The sequence below is a fragment of the Cervus canadensis genome, chromosome 20 (genome assembly GCF_019320065.1).
Source record: "Cervus canadensis isolate Bull #8, Minnesota chromosome 20, ASM1932006v1, whole genome shotgun sequence".
In the NCBI taxonomy this organism is placed as follows: domain Eukaryota; kingdom Metazoa; phylum Chordata; class Mammalia; order Artiodactyla; family Cervidae; genus Cervus; species Cervus canadensis.
In genome coordinates, this window is record NC_057405.1 from 39,403,305 (window position 1) to 39,429,084 (window position 25,780).

General features: G+C 36.4%; 1 protein-coding gene across 4 annotated transcripts in view; it reads right to left on the bottom strand.

Moving 5' to 3' along the window:
• NKAIN2 (sodium/potassium transporting ATPase interacting 2) overlaps positions 1–25,780 on the bottom strand; it is a 1,112,863-nt gene that overhangs the window by 581,240 nt on the left and 505,843 nt on the right. For all 4 annotated transcript variants that reach the window (XR_006263983.1, XM_043439576.1, XM_043439579.1 and 1 more), the window contains one exon: positions 209–346. Coding sequence is in view for 3 of the 4 variants with exons in the window: in XM_043439576.1 (XP_043295511.1) it covers positions 209–346 (138 nt within the window). In the remaining variant the exon portion in view is untranslated. The remainder of the gene's footprint in view (positions 1–208; positions 347–25,780) is intronic.

The window sequence follows — 25,780 nt, forward strand, 5'->3', positions numbered from 1 at the left end:
TACTTTAATAAAGTACCATTTATTGGTACTCACTGCCAAGTGCTTTAAATTTGACAGTTTTTTAATTACTGTAGCTATAACATGAAAGTATATGAACAAGTACATGGTACTTTAAAGAGAGAGTTTACAAATAATTTTCAAGACATATATAGTTTGCATATTTTTCTCTATTTCAATAAAATTTTTAGAAAACAGGAAGGGTACTTACTCCTGTTATGTAACGAGGTCTATATTGAATGGTTCCAAATAAACCAAGAATGACGATAATAATATGTACAAAATTTGCCAGGATAGGTGCCCACTGATATCCAAGGAAGTCAAATATTTGCCTCTCCAGCACACAAACCTAGAATAGCAAAATAGGATATGTAGATAAGCACAATGATGAGAGAAAAGATGGATCACATTGACATGATAATTAGCAACTATAACTGTGTTACCATATCTGGCATTTGTCTTTAACAGTGAGAATGATATTTTGGGGTACATTTCAGAGGAAGACTATGGGAGCTATGGATCCCGAGACAGCTGCAATCCTTTCAGGGATGATTTTGTGGCAGCATCAAGTAGCATTCGCAGGATGTCATCTGTGCAGTCACAAGATAAATTATATTGTCATATGCACTGTCAAACACTTGAAGTCATCAACAAGCAAGCTTGGGGAATGACGTCCACATGAAGGGTTTGTTGTTAGAATCTGCTCAGATGTCATCATATAAGTTGGGAATAGAACAAATGGGGTTGATGGAGAGGAAAAAGAACTCTTCAGCAAGTCAAGAGACCAGACTTTGGATGTTGATCTGTCACTAGACAGCCGTAGTGCCCCAGGAAGTCATTTCTTTTCCCTGGGGTCTGATTCCTTATTTGTAAAATGTAAGACTTTGACGAATGTCTAGGGTCCTTCTAACCTTAACAGGATTAGATTATAAATCAAATGTGACTATTTTTTTTTTATTATATCCAGTTATGTACAGTAACCAGGAAAAAAGGAGGGCCCTAAAAGAAACTTCAAACAATGGACAACAAAAATAAAGCATCACTGTTTAAAAACAAGAAACAAGGCATTTCAAATTCTTCTATATTCATCTGTGCTTAGAAATTTACAATTAAGTCATATGTAAAAATCTAAACAGTGGCAGGAAAAAAGCAAAACCAATCAACCAACCGACTCACCAAAAAAAAAAAAAAAAAAAAAATAACAACCGCTGAGACTGATCAGTAGTCCAGAAGTGCCGTTTTATACCAACAAATGAAACTTGAATAGCTAGCAAGTCTCTCATCAGATCTAACAAAGCAAAGCGAACAGTGTGAATTAAACTCAGCTGTCTGCTTCCTGCCTGCCCTCAGGTGGAATGACAACAAAATAAAACATTGTAAACAAACCTGATGTTAAGCACAGGCATTCAACAATTGGTTTTCAGCTAGCATTTAGAGGAAAATGATTTTAAAACCCCTAAGTCACTAACTATACTTTATCACCCTGCTTTAATACTCCTTGTCAAAAGGACACACTAACTCTTCAAACACACAATTTGCTTTTAAATTAAATACCTGTAGCCTAGTTTGAAGGCTTCTAGAATGATCATTATTCCCACTGCACTTCTTTAACTGACAGCACATTTTCTCATCAGGCATTGAAGGAGAAAATAAACTCATGACAACTGTTGGCATAACACCTCTATTTCCTAAGACACACCAGGTACCATGTTATACTGTATCAGTAATAGTCCAGCCTAATAAAATCTTAAGTTTCACTTAGTCTTGGCAGTGAATTAAAAAAAAAGAGAGAGAGAATCTCGGATCTATATTCTATCCTACATATTCTAAATACAAAATACCTACCAGAGTCCCAGCAGTGGAATATGATATTCTGATTGATTAACAGTCTGTCATGGAATATGCACATAACCCAAGCCTCATAAACTCTGAAATGTCTCCTGATGAAACACTCCTTCAACTGTTTCCATGCAGTCAACACTTCTTATGAAGAGGCCCATTTGTGATGTTAAGCAGTATTACATGTGCATTGTTGGAATCCATCAATGTTACCAAAAGATAAGTGGATGTTCTCAGCATTGCTAATCGTCTATATAAAAGCTCCTTCTAACACAGAACTCTCTTATCCTTATCCTATGAATAAACAGTAAGTAGAAATGTGAAACAGCAGCAAGAAGCATTTAAACTCTATAAATTTTGAGCATCATAACTGTGGGGACACAGCAGGGAAAAAGTATAGAGGATGAAGCACATCATTCAAACAGTGGGAAATCTCTCAATAAATGCTCCAATTATGGAACAAAAGAGCAAGCACCATCGTTAATTATAAAAAATATATAGATGATAATATACTCACTAAGACTGCAAAGCTAAAATGAAGTTGCATCAACATTTATCAGCCTTTTTTTATGACAGAACTAATAGTTCCATCAAACATTACTTACGAGGTTATGCAGACTGAACAAGCTAATGTGCAGTTTTTCACTTATAGCATTTCTGCTATTATAGTATTTCACTTATATAGTATTTCTCCTCTTTTTGATAGGGTTTTTAGTCATCATAAGAAGCTCTATCACAGGTTCTATTTAGAACTAGGGCCAAAGAATTGAAGATTTCAGTGCATGCAAAGGGAATAACAATTTATAAAGTGGGTACAGTCTTTCCTAAGAATTCTTTCCAAAAGGAAGTATATTAACTCTGAAATTACAGGGAAATTGTGGCACTGGAGGGAAGAGAATATTTTCTTTTTTAATTTTTTAAAGTTTAAGTGTACTTGATTTATAATGTTGCATTAACTTCAGGGGTACAGCGTACTGATTCAGTTATGCACACACATGCACAAAAATATATATGTTCTCTTTCATATTATTTTGCTGTATAGGTTATTACAAAATAATGAGAATAATTCCCTGTGCTATACAATAAGTCCTTGCTGACTATCTATTTTATATTTATTAGTGTGTATGTTCATCTTAACCTCCTAGTTTATTCCCTCATCCTCTTTGATAACCTAAATTTGTTTCCTATGTCTGTGAGTCTTTTTCTGTTTTGTAAATAAATTCATCTGTATCTCTCTCTCTTTTTTTTTATTTTAGATTTCACACATAAGCAATATCATATCTTTGTCTTTGTCTGACTTACTTAGTATGATAATTTCTAGATCCATCTATGTTGCTACAAATGGCAATATTTTATTCTTTTTTATGGTTGAGTGCTATTCCTTAAACCACTTACTACAGGTGAGGCATTCATACTATTCCCTGGTCATATATCACTGCAGTGAATCTGCACAAAACGCAGAGAGATAAATATTACTGTCTTATTTTTTGGGCTAAGAAATCTAAGATGTATTATGTCTAAGAGATTCTCCTACAGTCTCAGAAGTGGCAAATGGTCCAAGAGGAATGTAGGCCTATGGGCATGGCCAGTGCAGTGTCTCTATTTTTGAACTCTCACCACAACTAGTCCAAAAAGAAAATTCTTTCGTAGATTGTGTTGGAGGCCTATGCTGGGTACAGGATATACGTGACTTTTTCACCTTCTTTATTTTAGAATAGCGTAGAGAATTTCTTTGATCATGCCTATCAGCTTACAACATCAGATTTATCACTGTTGGTCAAGGCAGAGCTCCTTTTTATTTTATTTTCTAAGAAGATTGTGCACATGGACATCACCAGATGGTCAATATCAAAATCAGATGGACTGTATTCTTTGCAGCCAAGATGGAGAAGCTCTATAAAGTCAGCAAAAATAAGACCAGGAGCTGACTGTGGCTCAGATCATGAAGTCCTTATTGCCAAATTTAGGCTTAAATTGAAGAAAGTAGGGAAAACCACTAGACCATCAGGTATGACCTAAATCAAGTCCCTTACAATTATACAGTGGAAGTGACAAATAGATTCAAAGGATTAGATCTGATAGACAGAGTGCCTGAAGAACTACGGACAGAGGTTCGGGACATTGTCAGGAGATAGGGATCAAGACCATCACCAAGAAAAAGAAATATAAAATGGTTGCCTGAGGTGGCCTTACAAGTACTTGAGAAAACAAGAGAAGCTAAAGGCAAAGAAGAAAAGGAAAGATATTCCCATTTGAATGCAGAGTTCCAAAGAACAGCAAGGAGAGATATGAAAGCCTTCCTCAGTGATCAGTGCAAAGAAATAGAGGAAAACAATAGAATGGGAAAGACTAGAAATCTCTTCATGGAGAAGGAAATGGCAACCCACTCTAGTATTCTTGCCTGGAGAATCCTGTGGACGGAGGAGCCTGGTGGCCTACAGTCCACGGGGTTGAAAAGAGTCGGACACGACTGAGTGACTTCACTTTCACTTTCAGAGAGCTCTTCAAGAAAATTAGAGATACCAAAGGAAAATTTATGCAAAGATGGCACAATAAAGGACAGAAATGGTATGGACCTAGCGGAAGCAGACGACATTAAGGAGAGGTGACAAGAATACACAGAAGAACTATACAAAAAAAGATCTTCATGACCCAGATAATCACGATGGTGTGATCACTCACCTATACCCAGACATCCTGGAATGTGAAGTCAAGCGGGCCTTAGGAAGCATCACTTTGAACAAAACTAGTGGAGGTGATGGAATTCCAGTTGAGCTATTTCAAATCCTAAAAGATGGTGTTGTGAAAGTGCTGCACTCAACATGCCAGCAAATTTGGAAAACTCAGCAGTGGCCACAGGACTGGAAAAGGTCAGTTTTCATTCCAATCCCAAAGAAAGGCAATGCCAAAGAATGCTCAAACTACCGCACAATTGCACTCACCTCACACACTAGCAAAGTAATGCTCAAAATTCTCCAAGCCAGGCTTCAACAGTACATGAAGCGTGAACTTCCAGATGTTCAAGCTGTTTTTAGAAAAGGCAGAGGAACCAGAGATCAATGGCCAACATCTATTGGATCATTGAAAGAGCAACTGAGTTCCAGAAAAACTTCTACTTCTGCTTTATTGACTATGCCAAAGCCTTTGACAGTGTGGATCACAACAGACTATGGAAAATTCTTCAAGAGACCGGATTATCAGAAGGCCTGACTGGCCTCTTGAGAAATCTGTATGCAGGTCAAGAAGCAACAGTTAGAACTGGACATGTAACAAGAGATTGGTCCCAAATCTTAGGAAAGAAGTGTGTCAAGGCTGCATATTGTCACCCTGCTCATTTGACTTATATGCAGAGTACATCATGAGAAACACTGGGCTGGATGAAGCACAAGCTGGAATCAACACTGCCAAGAGAAATGTCAGTAACCTCAGACATGCAGATTAACCACCCTTATGGCAGAAAGCGAAGAAGAACTAAAGAGCCTCTTGATGAAGTCAAAGAGGAGAGTGAAAAAGTTGACTTAAAACTCAACATTCAGAAAACTAAGATCTTGGCATCCATTCCCATTACTTCATGGCAAATAGATGGAAGACAATGGAAACAGTGAGAGACTTGTTTTGGGGTGTGGGGGCAAAATCACTGTAGATGGTGACTGCAGCCATGAAATTAAAACATACTTGCTCCTTGGAAGAAAAGCTATGACCAATCTAGACAGCATATTAAAAAGCAGAGACATTACTTTACCAATAAAGGTCTGTCGAGTCAAAGTTATGGTTTTTCCAGTAGTCATGAATGGATGTGAGATTTGGACTATAAAGAAAGCTGAGTCCCGAAGAATTGATGCTTTTGAACTGTGGTGCTGGAGAAGATTCTTGAGAGTCCCTTGGACTGCAAGGAGATCAAGCCAGTCTATCCCTAAGGAAATCAGTCCTGAATATTCATTGGAAGGACTGATGCTGAAGCTGAAATTCCAGTGCTTTGGCCACCAGCTGCGAAAAACTGACTCATTGGGAAAGACCCTGATGCTGGGAGAGATTGAAGGTGGGGGAAGAAGAGGACGACAGAGGATGAGATGGTTGGATGGCATCACTGATGCAATGGACATGAGTTTGAGTAAACTCCGGGAGTTGGTGATGGACAGGGAGGCCTGGCATCCTGCAGTCCGTGGGGTCGCGAAGAGTCGTACACGACTGAGTGAACTGACTGACTACTGACTGAAATTGTCTCCTTCAACGCATGCTCTCAATGTTACTCCTTGCTCGTTCCCTTGACTCTCCTACTTTTTACTCTCTGAAACACCTGACATACAAATATACGCATATAGCCGTGATTAACATTATTGCTTTGTGTGTGTGTGTGTGTGTGTGTGTGACATTTTCAACTAAAAAACATTTTAGGGAATAAATCTCTTTCATGTTTGTCTGGTAGTGGTGGTGGTTTAGTTGCTAAGTCATCTCCAGCTCTTGGAACCCCATGGACTGTAGCCCGCCAGGCTCCTCTGTCTTCTGTCCATGGGATTTCCCAGGGCAAGAATACTGGAGTGGGTTGTCATATCTTATGTCTATTGTGCTGTATATAAATTCTGGTTTTTGGTCATTTGGCTTCTGCCCAATAGCCCATTATAAATGCATAACTTTTTTCTCTCCACAAAGAATGCAAATACTATTTTTGAGGCTTTTTAAAAGCATAAGTTGGGGTTATTCTTTATCAACTATTAAAACTATTATCTCTGCATCTGAGATCATCACTGTCTTCTTTTCCTTTAGATCATCAATGTGATTGATTGTATTGACAAGTTTTCTCAGGTTCCATTAACATTTTTTTCCCTGGGAAAATTTTATTAAAATGGAATACTATTTTATCACATTTTCAGTTTGGTTTAAATACAAATTTACTTAGAGTTTTGTATTTATAAACTGATGTATAATTCAATTTTCTTTTTCTCTCATTCTCCGACTTTGTTATGAAGATTGCACTGACCTTGAAACCTAGGTAAGGCTCAACATTTATTTAGACACTTAACAGACTTTGAAGAAACCAGTCAATTCTACGTTTTATTCCCAAAATCAACCTAGGGAAAAATGGTAAAGTTCATAGATTTTCCTAAATTTTTATGTTGGTGCCAGCATACAGGCATATATCTTCTCTGTGCACATACCTTCTTTTCTATCATTTTATTTACATAAATGGGATTGCAATGTAAATATGACCTTTCACTTGCATTTCCTACTTAGTAATGTGTTGTAGAGGTTTCTTTACATCAACACATTCTGTTTTCATAGCTCTATCTCATTTTATCCTTATTTAGACATTCCATTTTCATAGCCTTTTAAATTCTGTTGGACTTTAACATACACAGGTTGTATTAAACAGCTTTGTATATGTGTGTTGATATATCCACAGATATAAAATTGGAAATGGTGGGTCAAATTCTAATTGTATAATTTCAAATATTGTAACAACTGTTACTCTTTGGCATGTTTGTATGTACTAATACATAGACATGAAAAATACTTTTCTCTTCTGCATGATTTTAAATGTGAATTCTAATAGTATTGTTTAGTCAAGTATGCTTATGCTGAAAAGTTTTCAAAAATCTTTCTGATAATTACCTTTAAGTAAAATTTATATTATTTTCAATGGCAATGAATGTTCATAAAAAGTACCAGTGCAATGTCTTCCTGATAAATAAACTAACTTTTCAAGCTGGAAGAGACTCATTCCACCCTCATCAATTTATGTCTGAGAAAATTGGGTTCCATTATGTTAATAGTTTGTTAAACTAAGTTTGACCTCTTAAGAGGAGAATATTCAGCCTGAAACAAATTTGCTTCAGTGTTTGCAAGGCAAGTGGAAAATATTTCTGTTTCTTTGCTGGATATTTTCATTTAATTTTTTATGAGGAAACTGATGGATACATTAAAATATATATTTTTTTAAGACTTAAATTGGACACTTAGGGTTAGCTGTTTTCAATTGGTGGGGTGTGGAACTAGTTTCTTTAAGATGCATTTTGCTAAAGACAACAATGATTTCTTAATAAATTTTTCTCCCAAATATTGACATTATTTTCTTATGTTTGTAAATTTTAATTTCAGCTATACAAATAACATAAAATAAAACCTATTTATGACCTTTGATAGAAAAATAGGCTTTTTTTCCTATTGCATTAGAACATGAGTTCCTCCATTGGGGAAAAAATTGTGTTAAAGGTTAGAAACAACCATAAATTTCTACAGCAAAATTATAAACTGAAATTGAATTGAAATTGCACTACATATGAGTATCCTTTTCTCCTCTTTGTATGTCTCTGCTTTCAGTGTCTCTACTCTCCTTAAGGAACCTGAGATTTCAGATCATCTCAACTCTCAAATCTCTGAATTAAAAAAAATAAGGTAACACAGATGTTAGGCAGATAGAGTGCTTCCAATTAAAGTTCATCTGCAATGTCAAAGAAATTACAAAGTCAGCCAAAAGTTGGTTAGCATACAAATTGTGGAAATTCAGGACTCAATAAAGAAATCATTTGTATTTTAGTTTTTTTCAGGAAAGGATAACTTGTAACATTTGCTTTGTTTTAGCATGAAAAGTAGGAAACGGGGGAGAAAATCAAGAAGAACCCTGAAATAGGCTTTAACAGTTCCCAGAATGGGTTCAAAGTTCCTATTTCATCCATAAGGACCATGGGAGTTTAGATAAACTTTCAAGCATAGAATATAGCTATCTATTTATCAGAATTTTGTTAACAGAATTGCTGCTAAATTTTCTTCCTGCATTCCAGCAGAGTACAGCCAATTTATTGCTCCCAGTTTTATCCACTATTTCCTGCTGCAGAGAGAGCATAAAACACCCCCAGAGGAAATGAGGAAACAGGCCTGGTACTGTTTCCTTGATTCATATAGGAGTCTGGTCCTTCAGCAAGAAGTTCCTGGCCTGAGATCTTGCCTTGGATTTATGTTTCTCCTATGTCTGCCTCCCTGGTGCAGAATTTTCTGTGTCACTGCTGTCTGCTTATGTTGGTAAAACTGCTAATTCTGTCTGTGTTTATTCTGTCCCTTTGCTGCATCTTGTCATGCTAGATCTCATCCACAATCTGGTTACTTACCCTCCCCTGAAGTCTCCTACAATGAACTGTAATTTTGAGCATCTTTCAGACTTGTCTCCTCCAGAATCAGACAAATTAGTTTCTCTTATTTTTAAGCCAATTCCCAAGAAGGCTGTAAAGACTAGAGGTATTGGGTCTTTATAAGATTGTTCAGGTAGTGGATTCTTTGTGACGTTGTATAAAAACATCAATATTATAAAGCAAAACTCTGTATAATTATAACTGATGATGCCCTCTCTTCATTTAAGGTTCTCTGTGTTCAAAATGGACAAGGTAAGTGAGAACATATGTGATCTTTTAAATGTTACATACAGGTGATAGAAGAGACACATTTCTTTCATTTCAACAAGTGACCTGATTCATATACGAAATGAAGAGAATAAACTAAAAGTAGGGTCTGCAATGATTACACGTGTAAGATATGGACAAAACCAAGCACACAGCTTTACTTGAAAAGTTTTAGGTCCTCTTAAGTAACTGAAATCAGTCAAGTGTGTGCAGGAATGTGTGTACATTTGTATGTGCAGGTAGGTGTTCATGTGTATTGGTGTGTACACTGGTGTTCACTAAAGGATGTAAAATGAAATTGAAAGATGTTTGATTAAAAAAATGGTTCACAGATAGCAATTTATCCTAATTCACTTGAAACAAGGATTTTCTATCTCATTCTACCTAATCATCTTTCTTTAAAAGCAAGAAAAAAAAATTAAACAGCAAATACAAATGACAAAAACATCACCAAAAGACGTCTGGCCCCAGTGGCTCTGGTTATAATAGAAATCGATGTGTCATAGTGGTACAGAATTCAAGTTTTAGAATTAGAAAGTCACTGTGTTACCACAAGAAGTAACCTCATTGCTATGAATCTCAGTTTCTTTATCTATAGATTAAGTGTTGGGTTAGTCACCCAGTCGTTTCCAGCTCTTTGCGACCCCATGGACTGCACCCTACCAGGCTCTTCTGTCCATGAGACTTTTCAGGCAAGGATACTGGATTGGTTGCCCTTTCCTTCTCCAATCTATAGATTAGGGATATTGTACTACATAGCTCCTAAGATTTTCATGAAGATTAAAGTAATAAAGTACATAGAATACTTATTAAAATGCCTAGGCTGTTTTCTAAAATAGCTGCTATGATTAGTATTTCAACAATACAAGTTTATATACTGGATTATAATACAAATGTTATTCCAGACTAATACTTGTGTAGAATTTTTTGGGTAGAAATGACCATATATTTCTCATTCCATTGATCACAGTGCAAATAATAACATGGCAGTCAGGAATAACCTTGATTACTCAAAGGGATCTTTCTTAATGAATGTTTTCTTGCCTATTTCAATACTCCATTGTATCTAATCTATTGTAGTATTTTTCCTGTAGTGTTGTTGTTGTCAGACTCTTTGCGACCCCATGGATTATAGCAAGTCAGGTTCCTCTGTCCTTCACTGTCTACCAGAGTTTGCTCAAATTCATGTCCACTGAGTCTGTAAGACTACCTAATCATCTCATCCTCCGCTACCCCCTTATCCTATTGTCTTCAATTTCTATGCTGTGCTTAGTCACTCAGTTGTGTCCAACTCCATGACCCCATAGACTGTAGCCCCCAGGCTTTGCTGTCCTTGGGGATTCTCCAGGCAAGAATACTGGCATGGGCTGCCATGTTCTCCCCTCAATTTCTGTAATACTATGCTAAAAAAGAAAAGACTTGAAACATCAAGTCCTCTGTCATTTTCCATCATTCTCCCCATTTTTCAAACGAGATAAGAATCAACATATATTTTTTAAAAAACTATCTCCATATAGTTAATCACAGTAAAGATTTTCAAGAAAATTCTGGTAAAGATGTGGCATAAGCTCAATGGAACTAAATAAAAACAAGTGCTTACATTTCTTACAAACATTACTGAAACACAATACATGGTATTTCTTAACAAATCTTCACTGAAATGCAGAGACACTTATTTCTGGAGGTTGAGTTAATAGGGTTATTTAACTGACCTACATAGGAATCAAACAGCATATTTTAGGACCTTCTCTGCTATTTTGTGTAACAATTCCACTTATATATAATTCTAAGTATGCCAGCTAAAATTCTAGTTGTTGTGATAACAGAATCCTTTATTACTGCTCACAGCTGTTCATACCGCATAGCAATTTATAACCATTTCATAGTGAACACTCATGCTATCAAAAGACAAGTTGATGACTAGCATATTATGCTAGATTAAAAAAAAAAACAGAAAATAGTCTTACAAAAAAGTAGTACAAAAAGTTAACACTAGAACACAGAAAAATTTTGTTTGGTTGTTGGGGAACTGAGCTTACTAAGTCAAATGATCACTTGATAGGTGTGCTCCTATGCGAAAATATGTGTGTGTGTGTACAAACACTAAATATTAGTTGATTTTTAGAAGTAGGATTTTTTCAAATTAAACACTATTTTTACAATAATTACTCAGAATTCTTTGAGTATTTATTATATCCCATGCAACCTGATAAGCACTTCAGTGTAGTAAGTCAGCAGTTAATTTTAAATCATGCATTCTACAAGGATTATCTATCATTACCTTTATTGTATAGATGAGGAAATATATCCCATGTTCAACATCATGATTATAGAGTTGCGCTCAAACCCTTCATTCTAACATCAATGATCATGTTGATAACCACAAACAATTTATAACAATACAAATTTAGAACCTATAATGTTGATTTAAAAATTTTTAGGGGCAAGAATTCTGCTTTACTAACAAATACTTCTCTAAACATGTAAGCATGAGAGATTTCTGTTTTGGCTATAAAAGATTAAAAAATACACTAATAACTATTTTTATATATAGCTCTATGGTTTGAAAACTCACAATATTACTCTATTATTACAAATTATGTAATGCTCTACAGATGAGTTTATAATTAAGACAGAACCTTTTGAAAATAAGGTCAAATTTTATCCTATTGATGCAGTTAATAGACCAATAATCTGGCAAAGCCACAACAAAATGACATTTATCTGGAGTTGTGCTGTGAAATGGTTTCATACCTTAGTAGCCAAACTCTCATTTATGAAGTTTAAAGTTTCCCTATGCTCATATGAAATAAGCTAAAAATATCACAGTCCAGGTCCTCTGAGTAGATGGATCATTGTTTTGATTTTTCCACTAAGTTTATAATTTTACTCACTGGAAACCTTACCTCCCAGAAGAATCAGAACACATCAAAACGACAGCTGTTCTTGGTAGTTTTCACGGCTCACTCAAAGTACATGACAGGTATGAGTTAGGAAGCTTAATGGCTTAATGTATCTATTTGACCTTGAATCTCTAGTATCTCCACAATAAAGTCTTAACTGATTCAAGGTGAAACTAATGCTAACAACATAGGAATAGAATGTCCACTGCATAGAAGATCTTGACCATAAACTTTTAAATCATGTGTCCTACAGCACTGATGGTATACTGCAAGTATTGAGCAATACAATCAGGCACCAGTGAGGTGTGTGTTTGGGAACAGGTAATGAGATGAATCAGACTTCGTGTTGTCTGGCAGAATTAGTCTTATACCATGAGATATGCTAATATCTGAAATGCTTATTAAGACAGAAATTCTCAAAACTCTCAAGAGGGCCCAGGTGTTCAAATGACATCCCTGCTGTGGAGCTATATATCTGGTTCTGATCCATTTCCAAACCTCCTGTTGCTCATGTAGCAAGTATATAAAAACAACATAAAAAAAAAGGTGGCTAATATTACCAACACACAACAGAGCAAATGAAGGATGGGTTGACTCTTTCAATAAGGGACTTTCAGATTTGAGTAGAATAAGTTGCTAAATTCATCATCAGTATCATTTATTTTTTTACTATGGATTTTTTATTCATCAAGAGCTCAGGGAAAGCCAAATAACAAAAATAGCTTGCAATGTTCTTATTTTCATGTATCATATGATATCGCTTTTTCATAGCAAATGACTTTCTCTAGAGAAAACTCTATTGCTATTTTTTAACAGCACAATCACATTAAACATATTAAAGCTGCCATCTGGAGAATCTGAAATTTGTCAACAAGGTAAAAATGCAGACGCACATTTTTTTTTTTTTTCTGAAAAGCAGATAAGGAGTCCAAAAAGCATGTCTCATATATCATCATCAGAGAAGTAATGTCTAGGCAGTTTTCAGGTTTGGTCCTAATAAATATTTGTGTATCTTTGTAAAGATTTTTATTTTGTGAATTCAAAACAAGGTAAAATGCCACTCCAGTCCTCCTGGCCTTACCTCCATTTAAGGCAGTGAACTAATAAGGCAATTACTGTCATCAGCATTCCCTGTTAAACAGATGTCGTATATTTAACAGGATTGGTGGTATAACTGCACTTCCTGTCACAGGAAGCAGAAGTAGATATCATAGTGTCCAGCACTCTGGTGTCTTCCCTGTCTCTTTCCCTCCCATCTGCTTGCTGTTCTCCTACTTTAAGGAAGGCACCAGCTGAGGCTTCAAGGCACTGTTTCTTTGACGACAGCAAGGCAGCTATATGGAAGATGTCAATCAAACCTCTCAAACTCTAGGTTACGTCTCTTTCATAAAATTCAATTTCATAAGGATGGGAGATGGAATGACAGCCTCACTTACTCTGACTGCTAAAGGCCAATCAAGAGTTGAAATGAAAGCAGAAATGTTATCAAGATCACTCCCATGTATGGCAGTCACTGTGGCCGTGGATTATATCAGAAATTGCTGGTAGGAATACAAGAGAATATCACTGCAGACAGCTACAGGCACATTTTAGAATTTGTCATGAGGTCTGCTATTTCTGGCATGGTAAATACCATGTCTTCATGTGCCCTTTAAAATAACCTTCTTATTGAATTCAACACAGATATGGAGATGCTGTTCTGAATAAGAGGCAGTCATAATATTTGTTTTCCTGTTGACAGAAGGTGTCGGTGGCTGTCCATGGTTGAATGTAATAAGACATGATATTCTCTATCGGCTTTAGGAGTTTTATCATAGACTCTGTTAATGTGGCATAGATAACTGGTACAGGCTTAAAATGACAAATTCTGTCAAGCTTAAACTTAAAAATTCAAAGCATTACAGGAATTCCTAAATCACACACATGGTTTCTCCGTCTGTATGCACACATATTTCATGTACTACATTTACTATTCATAGTACTATCCCAAGCTTTTTACACAGAGGAACTTATCTAATGAGGTAGATAATATTATCTTCATTTTTAAAGATGAGAAAACCAAGTCAGAGAGAGAGGAATTTGCCCAAGTTCATATGGCTCTTAGTGAAGATGATTTGTCCAGAGTCCAAGCTTTGGACCATGATCATATCATGTCCCATGTGATACTAAAATACATATGTATACATTTATATGTTACATGTATGTTTTTGTAGATATAAACATATACACACACACACACATCTTCACTATGTTTTGTTTCAAAAATTTTTAATGTAATAAATTCATCATACCATTTCTTTCCAGTGGGTTCATGAATAAGCTGAGTAAACAACACAAAAAAACTACCTGATTCAAATTGTTGTATTTTTTCCCACATAATGTAGCACTCAGCATGGAACCATGTTTCTGAAATATTATGCCTTCTCTCTGCCAGTGATGTAGTTTCATTCCACTGGCAACAGGGGATAAATTAGACAATACCTCTGAAATGATGTTATTACCTGAACATAAATTTGGGATGTTATATCTCTTTAAGTGGTCCAATTTATTTATGAGCTTTTAAAGCACAGAACTAACTATAAATATGAATATTATACTCATGTCTTGAGTTCAGTGTCAAGCAGTAGAAGTTCAGTAAAACTTGGTCATAAATAATAGGATTCTAGGACTACTCCCACATGCTTTTGTTCTGATTAGTTGAATTGCATGTCAGTTGTGGCTACATGTGTTTTTGCTCCCATCACTTCTGTGTTTATAGAGTGTCTGTCGTAAACACAAACTCAAACCTGGTTATAGCAGTTGTACTTCGAATGTATCAGTTCAGTTCAGTTCAGTTGCTCAGTCGTGTCCAACTCTTTGCGACCCCATGAATCGCAGCACGCCAGGCCTCCCTGTCCATCACCAACTCCCGGAGTTTACTCAAACTCATGTCCATCGAGTCGGTGATGCCATCCAGCCATCTCATCCCCTGTCGTCCCCTTCTCCTCCTGCCTCCAATCCCTCCCAGCATCAGGGTCTTTTCCAATGAGTCAGTTCTTCACATGAGGTGGCCAAAGTACTGGAGTTTCAGCTTCAGCATCAGTCCTTCCAATGAACACCCAGGACTAATCTCCTTTAGGATGGACTGGTTGGATCTCCTTGTAGTCCAAGGGACTCCAATGTATATCACTGTGCAACTCAAATATTATGTATACAGTTAATGAGTACAGAAATATACATTCTTAAAAAATAAAAATAATTTTAACATATCAGAAAGACTACAAAAAGTCCACATAAAGACATTAAAATAAATATCTAAATGATAGTTGGAAAAAAATTATGAAATCTAAAGGAGTCTTTTCCCAAATTTTTTATATCTCTAAGTTCTTATTCTACTGTAAGGAAACCAACACATTAAAATCCATAGAAAAAAAATTATGGATTTTTTAATGTAAGAAAGAAAATGTCAGCTACTGATTCCATACACAAAGAAGAATCCTTAGTCTTACATCAAAAGAAGAGTTTTTGTAGTTTGAGTTAAGACGAAATGTGTCGGGTACAAATGTATCACTTTTATAAGTCACTGCCTTAAAATGTTTTAATTGACCCAATATCTAAAGAGAACGTTATATTGTGTCATTATTCTGGACTGCAAGGAGACCAAACTGGTTCATCCTAAAGGAAATCAACCCTGAATATTCATTGGAAGGACTGATGCTGAAGATCCAATACTTTGGCCACGTGACGCAAAGAGCTGACTCACTGGAAAGGACCCTGATGATGGGAAAGATTGAAGGCAGGAGGAGAAGGGGACGACAGAGGATGAGATGGTTGGATGGCATCACCGACTCGATGGACATGAGTGTGAGCAAAATTCCAGGAGTTGATGATGCACCGGGAAGCCTGGTGTGCTGTAGTCCATGGGGTTGCAAAGAGTTGAACATGACTGAGTGAACTAAACTGAACTGATTCTGGAACCCAACATATTTCTGATAATTCTTTGTATAATATAAATAACATATCCACTGCATCAGACTATAGTTTAGAACATTCAAATGATTCCCTAGAGCCTAGTTCTTGATATTGTTTAGCAAAAAATAAATCTTGACCAATATCTCATACTTTGGAGCAAAGGAAAGCCAGAAAGGTGAACAATAAACATTCTTAACTTCCTTCATGAAAATGGTTATAACTTTTTAAAAGCTATCAATTATTTTTCTCAGATCCATAGATAATTAATCAGAACTCTACATGCATTTGCTCAGTGCTTTACAATCTCAGCAGAAATAACCATCAGGTGCTAGAGCTGTATTGTTTTTCCCAGTTCTGAGAATAATTATCACCTTTTCAGAATGTATCATAAAGATTTATTTGTTGGCAAGGCTTTCTGAAAAGCATTTTCTTTTTCTTTTCCTATAATTGGAAATTTCAAGAAATGCTGAAATATCCATGGTGTCCTCACATAATCCCCTTATGATTAGGTTAAACTGTTTTTTTCCCCCTATGTTTCAGGTGTATAGCATTATACTTTGACACCTCTACACGCTACAAAGTGATCACTGCCGTAAGTCTGTTACCATCCATAACCATAAGACCCATTTCTACCCTTCACTCATTTTGCCTACTACCAACCCTCTTCCCCTTTAGCAGCCACCAACATATTCTCTATATCTATAAATTTACTTTTATCATTTGTTTTGTTCAGATTTCACATAGGAGTTAAATCATATGATCTTTGTCTAACTCTGTCTGACTTATTTTGATTAGTGTAATAGCAATACCTTCAAGGTATTGAAGTCAGGATTTTATTCTTCTCTGTGGCTGAGTGGTATTACATTGTATATGTATACACAAACACACACACACGTACACCACATCTTTTTTATCCATTCTTCCATCTCTGGACACTTATGCTGTTTCCATTTCGTGGCTATTTTAAATGAAGCTGTGATAATAACAGGGGTGCATATAACCTTTTGAATTATTGTTTTCCTGTTCTTAGCATAAAGAGTGGGAATGGAAAAGCCTAGTCACATTGTAGTTCTATTCTTAATTTTTTTAGGAAGTTCCATACTGTTTCCGATAGTGGCTGCCCAGTTTACAGTCCCAACAACAGTGATAGTTCCTTTTCCCCCACATCCATTCTAACAACTGGTATTTCAAAGTTTTAACAGTCATCTCAACAGGGGACAACTTGTAGTTTTGATTTCTATTTCCCTAATAGGTACTGAAAAAGGTCAGTTTTCATTCCAATCCCAAAGAAAGGCAATGCCAAAGAATGTTCAAGCTACCACACAATTACACTCATCTCACACGCGAGCAAAGTAATGCTCAAAATTCTCCAAGTCAGGCTTCAACAGTATGTGAACCGAGAACTTCCACATGTTCAAGCTGGATTTAGAAAAGGCAGAGAAACCAGAGATCAAATTGCCAACATCCACTGGATCACAGAGAAAGCAAGAGAGTTCCAGAAAAACATCTACTTCTGCTTCATTGACTACACTAAAGCCTTTGACTGTGTGAATCACAACAAATTGGAAAATTCTTAAAGAGATGGGAATACCAGACCACCTGACCTGTCTCCTGAGAAACTGAAGCAGGTCAAGAAGCAACAGTTAGAATCGCACATGGAACAACTGACTGATTCAAAATTGGGAAAGGAGTATGTCAAGGTTGTACATTGTCATCCTTCTTATTCAACTTATAAGCAGAATACATCATGTGAAACATTTGGGTAGATGAAGCACAAGCTGGAATCAAGATGACCAGGAGAAATATCAATAATATCTGATATGCAGTGATATCACTCTTATGGCAGAAAGCAAAGAGGAACTAAACAGCCTCTTGATGAGGGGAAAGAGGAGAGTGAAAAAGCTGCCTTATATCATCTCTCAGACACTATTTGTTTGTATCTCATTTAACTGTCTAAACAAGAAAGATATTAAAATCCCATTTGATAGATGACTGACTAAACTGAAGGTTAAATATCTTTCTTAAGAAAAATAAACAGCAGTTGTGGAATTTGAAACTACATCTGATAAGTGAAGTTGATACTCTCTCTCCTATATTACACCTCACTGTGTGAAACAGTGCTTAAGAAACTTTGATTTATGCAAAAGTCTTTGACACCTTTAAGAATTCTTCTATCTCTGTTTTAACCAGCCACATGTCTTGGGGAGAGGTTTGCCTAAAGTAGTACAAATGTTATTGGTGAAAAGGCAAAAAAGTCCAGTTGAATTTGATGTGTATTGTAAATTTTTGAAAAATAGTCTAAAGCTATCATCTCATTTAAAAGGAGACAATATCAAAATTATATATATATATACACACACTCACACATACATATACACACACACAACACACATATATATAACAACAATCAAACTGACAAAATAAAAACCAACTAATTCTTAAAATAGTGCGTTTCCTGCTACACTGACTTGTTAGTCTCTGGGCTTGTTGCTATTGTTTGTTTTGGTTTTTAATTCTGTCTGAATTCATTTGCTTGACTGAGAACCACACTTCACATCTCACTTTGAAGGAAACAATGTTGGCCTGGCAGCTCAGTCCCTGGGCTCCAGCTGAGCTCCGCCAAGTCCACCGTTGTTACAATCTCACCAGCTAATTGACAGAGCAGCTTTTACTGGTACGACATCACCAAGGTACTGCACTCTCCTGCCACTTTCCCATTTCCAGTCGTTTCAAGAGGGTTGCTGGCCTAGCAGAGTCTAAACCTCAGGTGTAATTATAGTTCTGTAAATGCACAGAGGATCAAGCAATATCCTGGTGGGAATTAGAAAGCAGCCTGGTCAGTACAGCGCAATCTACTAATTACTTACACTGATGGCTTTTCTATAAGACAATAATCATAGGTCTTTTGATAAAAGGCAGCAAAATTGCCTGAACTCTCCTCTGTTTTCTTATTTCAAAATATGTTGACAATTTTAGGATACTGTTTCATTGTATTATTTCTGAAAGTTCTAACTTTGAATTATACTCTAAAATTGTGTATATTTACAGTAATGATAAGGATATCAGTCCTGGGTGTTCATTGCTAGGGCTGATGCTGAAGCTGAAACTCTAGTACTTTGGCCACCTCATGAGAAGAGTTGACTCATTGGAAAAGACCCTGATGCTGGGAGGGATTGGGGGCAGGAGGAGAAGGGGACGACAGAGGATGAGATGGCTGGATGGCATCACCGACTCGATGAACTTGAGTTTGAGTAAACTCCGGGAGTTGGTGATGGACAGGGAGGCCTGGCGTGCTGCGATTCATGGGGTCGCGAAGAGTCGGACACGACTGAGTGACTGAACTGAACTGAACAGTAATGATATGCACTAGAAATCCTGCATGGAACTCATTGAACTAATTTGGTATATAATAGTATTGGAAATAAACTATAAGAAAATAATGTTCTTGTATTCAGACGTATCCAAGACAATGATAATTTTTAATGATCAAAGGTTGTTTGTAGTTTTGTAAATACTCAGGGATGAAGTTATTTCTTGAGAAGTCAAAAACATGAAACTAAAACACAGACGTGTTTCTTTCTATTAATTTTGGCATATTTGAATGAAGTCACTAAAAAAGAATCAAATGCCATATATTTCAATGAATTCTGGAAATATATCAATTCAGTGGAAATGAGTTTGAGCAAACTTTGGGAGATAGTGACAGACAGGGAATCCTGGTGTGCTGCAGTTCATGGGGTTGCAAAGAGTTGGCCATAACTTAGTGACTGAACAATTTTATGTACGTGTGTGTGTGTGTGTGTGTGTGTGTGTGTATTATATACACACAGGAGCCTGGCAGGCTAGTAGCCCATGGGGTCACAAAGAGTCACACACAACTGAATGACTAAGCACACACATATATAATCTATTAAAGTGAAAATGAAAGTTGCTAAGTCATTTCTGACTCTTTGCGACTCCATGGACTGTGGCCTGCCAGGCTCCAATGTCCATGAAATTCACCCGGCAAGAATACTGGAGTGGGTAGCCGTTCCCTTCTCCAGGGGATCTTCCCAACCTAGGGATCAAACCCAGGTCAGCGTTGCAGGTGGATTCTTCACCATCTGAGCCACCAGGGAAGGCCATGCATTAATATATAGCATACATGCAATTTATATGTCCACATATTTTGGATGTGGACCTGACTATATAAAATAATGATACTTACGGAGTGACTTCTGTCAACAAATAGATCATGCAAATTATAAGGTATAACCATCTCATAATATGTACCTAGACACTAAATATATTAAGGGCTATATAACAGTGTTTCATTCCTCAGTTATAGAGCTACCACACAAAAGTCCAAACATTATTAATTTTAAATATTGGCAAATATTATGTAAATTATACTTTTTAAAAATAGCAATCAAAAGATGAACACTATGCTCTGATGCTGGGACTATTCAAGAATTTACAAAATGATACCTATGTGAGATCAAAGGTGATACCAGAGACATGTTAAATAGCTTGACTGTAGTAATCATTGCATGAGGTATATTTATATTGAAATAATATGCTATTCACCTTAAACATATACAATTTTTATTTGTCATTCATACCTCAATAAAGCAGGAAAATGAAAAGTAAAAGCAATTTACTTTCAACAAAGTAATCAACAATCAAACAATCAACATTCAAAAGTACAGAAATGTTAAGTCATCCCAATCTGCTTCTTAGCCTCCATTCTCCTTGGAGTTCAATCTCATTTGGAGGTTACTGCCTTCTGTCGGTTTTCACATTCCACAGTGTAATTGAGATTTAGTGATATAGGAGGTTTTATATCTATTTTATAGAGCAATTTCATTAGAAGTATATGGCTTGTTGGAACAACTATGGATTTTTTTTTCTATATTAGAGTTATTTTTAATTAGAAAATGAACTTATGACTGCACAAAAAATCAAACTAGGTTCTGGAAATATACAGGGTAAAGAGTTAATAATCTTTAATCGATATTCAAAGTTCAATGTATATTTTCCATCATTGTACACAGTATCCAGATCATGTTTTAGAGCTTGACTTCAGTAAGAGCTCTCTCAGACTTGGCCCTGACAGAGGCTGTGGCATCAGCGAATTTAAAAGAGGTTACTGAGATGTGGTATCTGCATACCAGAAACTGAAATTTATGATCGTAAAGGAGAGTTTAAATAAGTTGCTACTGAATAAAAGTAGAATGTATAATTTAACGGAAAATTTTCTAGTTTTGAAAAGCTTCTCATTCCACCTATCCCGGCTACATATATATACTGGTCTTGTGAAAACCTAAAGAAATTTTTACTCTGTGAAGCTCAGATGCCCTGAACCCATAGGATCTGGGGAAATGCAATGCATGGAACTTATAACTTCAAAGGCTAAGAGAAATACTAACAGGTAGTCGGGTCCTCTTCATGAGGTGATCTATTTCCTTTATCCTGTACACATAAGACAGATTGTTATCAGCTCCTTCTAAACACTTCTGAGAATGCAACCGATAGCTGCTTCCAAAATTGCCATTTTCTATTGTGTGCATCCACCATGAACCATTTGACAAAGCATAGATGCTTCTCAAATTTGCGTTTGATTATTGACTGAGTGTTATTGTGTTTATCTGAAGACAAATATGACAAAGAGTTACACGTCTCAAAAGGACCATGGGGTATATACAACATTTGTTAAGCTGGCAGATGGTATTGTCACCTGTTATTATAAACAAATGAAGAAACAAACACACATTGCAGGATAGATGATTTATAAACCAGTTGTTAGGCTGCTCTTATCAGGGCTGTGAGTTTGATAGAAGGATAGGAATTAACCACATGATGAATTGTAGTTACTTTTTGACAAGAAAAGTCATTTTGTAAAATGTACGAACATGACCATATTGTGAAACTAAGACTCTACAAAGTGCCATTTCAATGGACAGGTGAAACACAGGTGCTCAGTTAGGAAGATGAGGGTTGTCTCTGCAAAGCAAAGCCAATGAAAAAAAGTGCTCACACTTTTCCAACAACCAAAAAGACGACACAACACATGGGCATCACCAGCCGTCAATACCGAAATCAGATCGAATATGTTCTTTGCAGGCGAAGATGGAGAAGCACGATACAGACAGCAAAAACAAGACCTGGGGCTGTGGCTCAGATCATGAGCTTTTTTTTTTGCAAAATTCAAGCTTAAAAACAGTAGGGAAGACCATGAATCATCCACGTATGACCGAATCAAATCTATGATTATACAGTGGAGGTGATGAATAGATTCATGGGACTAGATCTGATAGACGGAATACCTGAGGAACTATGGATGGAGGTTTATAACACTGTACAGAAGGTGGTGACCAAAACCATCCCCAAGAAAAAGAAATGCAAGAAGGCAAAGTGATTGTCTAAGGAGACTTTACAATTAGCTGAGAGAAGAAGAGAAACTAAAAGCAAGGGAGAAAGGGAAAGATATTCTCAACTGAATGCAGAGCTCCAAAGAATAGCAAGAAGAGATAAGAAGGCCTTCTTAAATGAATAATGCAAATAAATAAAAAAAAAATAATAGAATGGGAAAGGCTAGAGATCTCTACCAAAAAATTGGAGATATCAAGGGGATATTTCATGCAAGGAGATGGGCTTGATAAAGGACAGAAGCAGTAAGAACCTAACAGAAGCAGACAAGATTAGGAAGAGGCGGCAAGAATATACAGAAAAACTGTACAAAAAAAGTCTTAATGATCTGGATAACCGTGATGGTGTGGTCACTCATGTAGAGCTGAACATCTGAACTGTGAAGTCACGTGGGCCCTCAGAAGCATTGCTGTGAACAAAACTACTGGAGGTTCTAGAATTCCAGCTGAGCTATTTAAAATCCTAAAAGATATTGTTACTAATGTGCTGTACAAAATATGCCAGCAACTTTGGAAAACTCAGCAGTGGCCATAGGACTGGAAATGGTAAGTTTTCATTCCAACCTCAAAGAAAGTCAAGGCCTAAAATTGTTCAAACTATCATACAACTGCACTCATTTCACATACTAGCAAGGTTATGCTCAAAATCCGTCAAGCTAGGCTTCAGCAATACAGGAACACAGAGCTTCCAGATGTACAAGCTGGGTTTAAAAAAGGCAGAAGAACCAGAAATCAAATTGCCAACATTTACTGGATTATGAAGAAAGCAAGAGAATTCCGAAAAAAAAAATCTACTTCTGCTTCACTGACTACCTTAAAGCCTTTCATTGTGTGAATCACAACAAACAGTGGAAAATTCTTAAAGAGATGGGAGTACCAGACCACCTTTCCTGTCTCCTGAAAAACATGTATGCAGGTCAAGAAGCAATAGTTAGAACTCAACATGGAACAACTGACTAATTCCAAATTGGGAAAGGAGTATATCAAGGCTGTATATCGTCACCTTGTTTATTTAACTTATATGCAGAGTACATTATGTAAAATGCCAGGCTAGATGAATCACAAGCTGGAATCAAGATTGCTGGGAGAAGTATCACAACCTCAGATAAGCAGATGATACCACTCTAATGGCAGAAAGGGCAGAGGAACTAAAGAGCCTCTTAAGGAAGGTGAAAGAGGAGAGTGAAAAAGCTGGCTTAAAACTAAAAACTAAGATAGCAGCATCTGGTCCCATCACTTTATGGCAAATAGGTGGGGAAAAAGTGAAAAAAGTGACAGATTTTATTTTCTTGGGCTCCAAATCACTGTGGACAGTAACTGAAGCCATGAAATTCAAGGATGCTTGCTTTTTGGAAGGAAAGCTATGACAAATCTATACAGCACATTAAAAAATAGAGATATCACATTGCCGACAAAGGTAAGTATAGTTAAAGCTATGGTTTTTCCAGTAGTTATGTACAGATATGAGTGTTTGACCATAAAGAAGACTGAGCACTGAGAAATTGATGCCTTCATATTGTTGTGCTGGAGAAGACTCTTGAGAGTCCCTTGGACAGCAAGGAGATTAAAGCGATCAATCCTAAAGGAAATCAACCCTGATTAGAAGGGATTGGAAGGACTGATGCTGAAGCTCCAATACTTTGGCAACCTGATGTGAAAAGCTGACTCACTGGAAAAAAATCCTGATGCTAGGAAAAATTGAAGGAAAAAGGAGAAGCAGGTGGCAGAGGATGAGATGGTTGGAAAGCATCACTGACTCAATGGATGTGAATTTGAGCAAATTTCAGGAGACTGTGGAGGACAGGGGAACCTGGTGTGCTGCAGTCCATGAGGTTGTAAGGAGTCAGGTGTGACTTGGTAACTGAACAACAACATAAATAGTCTACATTTCATCTTATTGTGCCAAATGTTATTTTTCTACGTATGCTATATGGTCACTTCAATTCCTAATCTCCTGAATTCATAGCAAACCTAAGCAAACCTAGAGAGATTGGGAGTATCATGACTGCATGATTTTAGTAAGTTTATCAAATTAAAAATCCATTAATAGACATTAATAGCAAACTCTCATTTCACCCATTGCTTATGACCTCTTTTATACATATTTAATATACAAATATATGAAATTCAGCAATTAAACATTATAGTAATTCTAATTCTAGAATCCTTAGTATCCATATCTGTAAAATGGGTACAAGCACCACATTTCCCTTACAGGGTTTTTATAGTGTTTAATGGGATATTAATGATAATAAAACTTATTAAGTGGTAACTTTATTTTGTGCACTCTACTTAATTTAATACCTATAACATTCTTATATATAGGTTTCATTATACACCCATTATTAGATAAGAAAACTGAAGTACTGACTAGTTAAGTAATTTGCACAAAGTCATGGAGACCACAGACAAATCCAGATATTTAGATCCAGAGTCCACTTTTCCAACCACAATGTCACACTGCGTGATATCCCATCATAGCTTGTTATTAACTGGTCTCTCAGCATTCTGTCTTTTCTAATCCATCCTCTGTATCATCAAAATGACCTTTCCAAAGCACAATCATAACATTACTTCTTTATAACTTTCAATCTGTTCTCAGTAAATCTATACAATCAAATTCATTCTCCCATTTAATGATACCCTTTGGCTTCTAGTTCAAATTCTCATTCTACTTGCCCAGTAAACTCAAAAACACAGTCTAAACTTTATCTTAGGAATGGACAATCCATTTTATCACATACCTCTACAGCTTTCTACATCCCAGGCACATTTATTGGAATGAACTTCTTACTCCTTACCACATAAGCAACAGCCACTTTTCAAGATATTGATCAAACTTTTCTAGTGAGTCTCTAGGAAGTTGAGCAGTTCTACTCTGGGCTATCTCTTGGACTAAACTTATCACAGTCACATCCCATTGTGCTCCAATGACAAGTTTTCAGGTGTCTCTCCCTCATTGGACTGTGAGCTCCTCCAGGATGAGTTGAATTTGATGCAGCCTTGGGTGGTAAGTGCCTGGTAACTGGAAAACATTTGCCTCTCAAAAGCATTTATTCCAATGCAATTTGTTTCCCATATGAAACTCATTTAAGTACCACATTAGCATCCAAGAGTTTAATTCAATAAACGTTTATGGAACACTATTATCTGTTAGGCTCTGTGGTGGGTATGCACAGATATGAGACATACATATCCTGCCCTCGAAAAGAGCTTGTGAAACATCATGGGCTCCCTCCCAGTTAATTTAGATATTTTCTACTAACAGTGATTCAGAGCGTATTAGATGAAC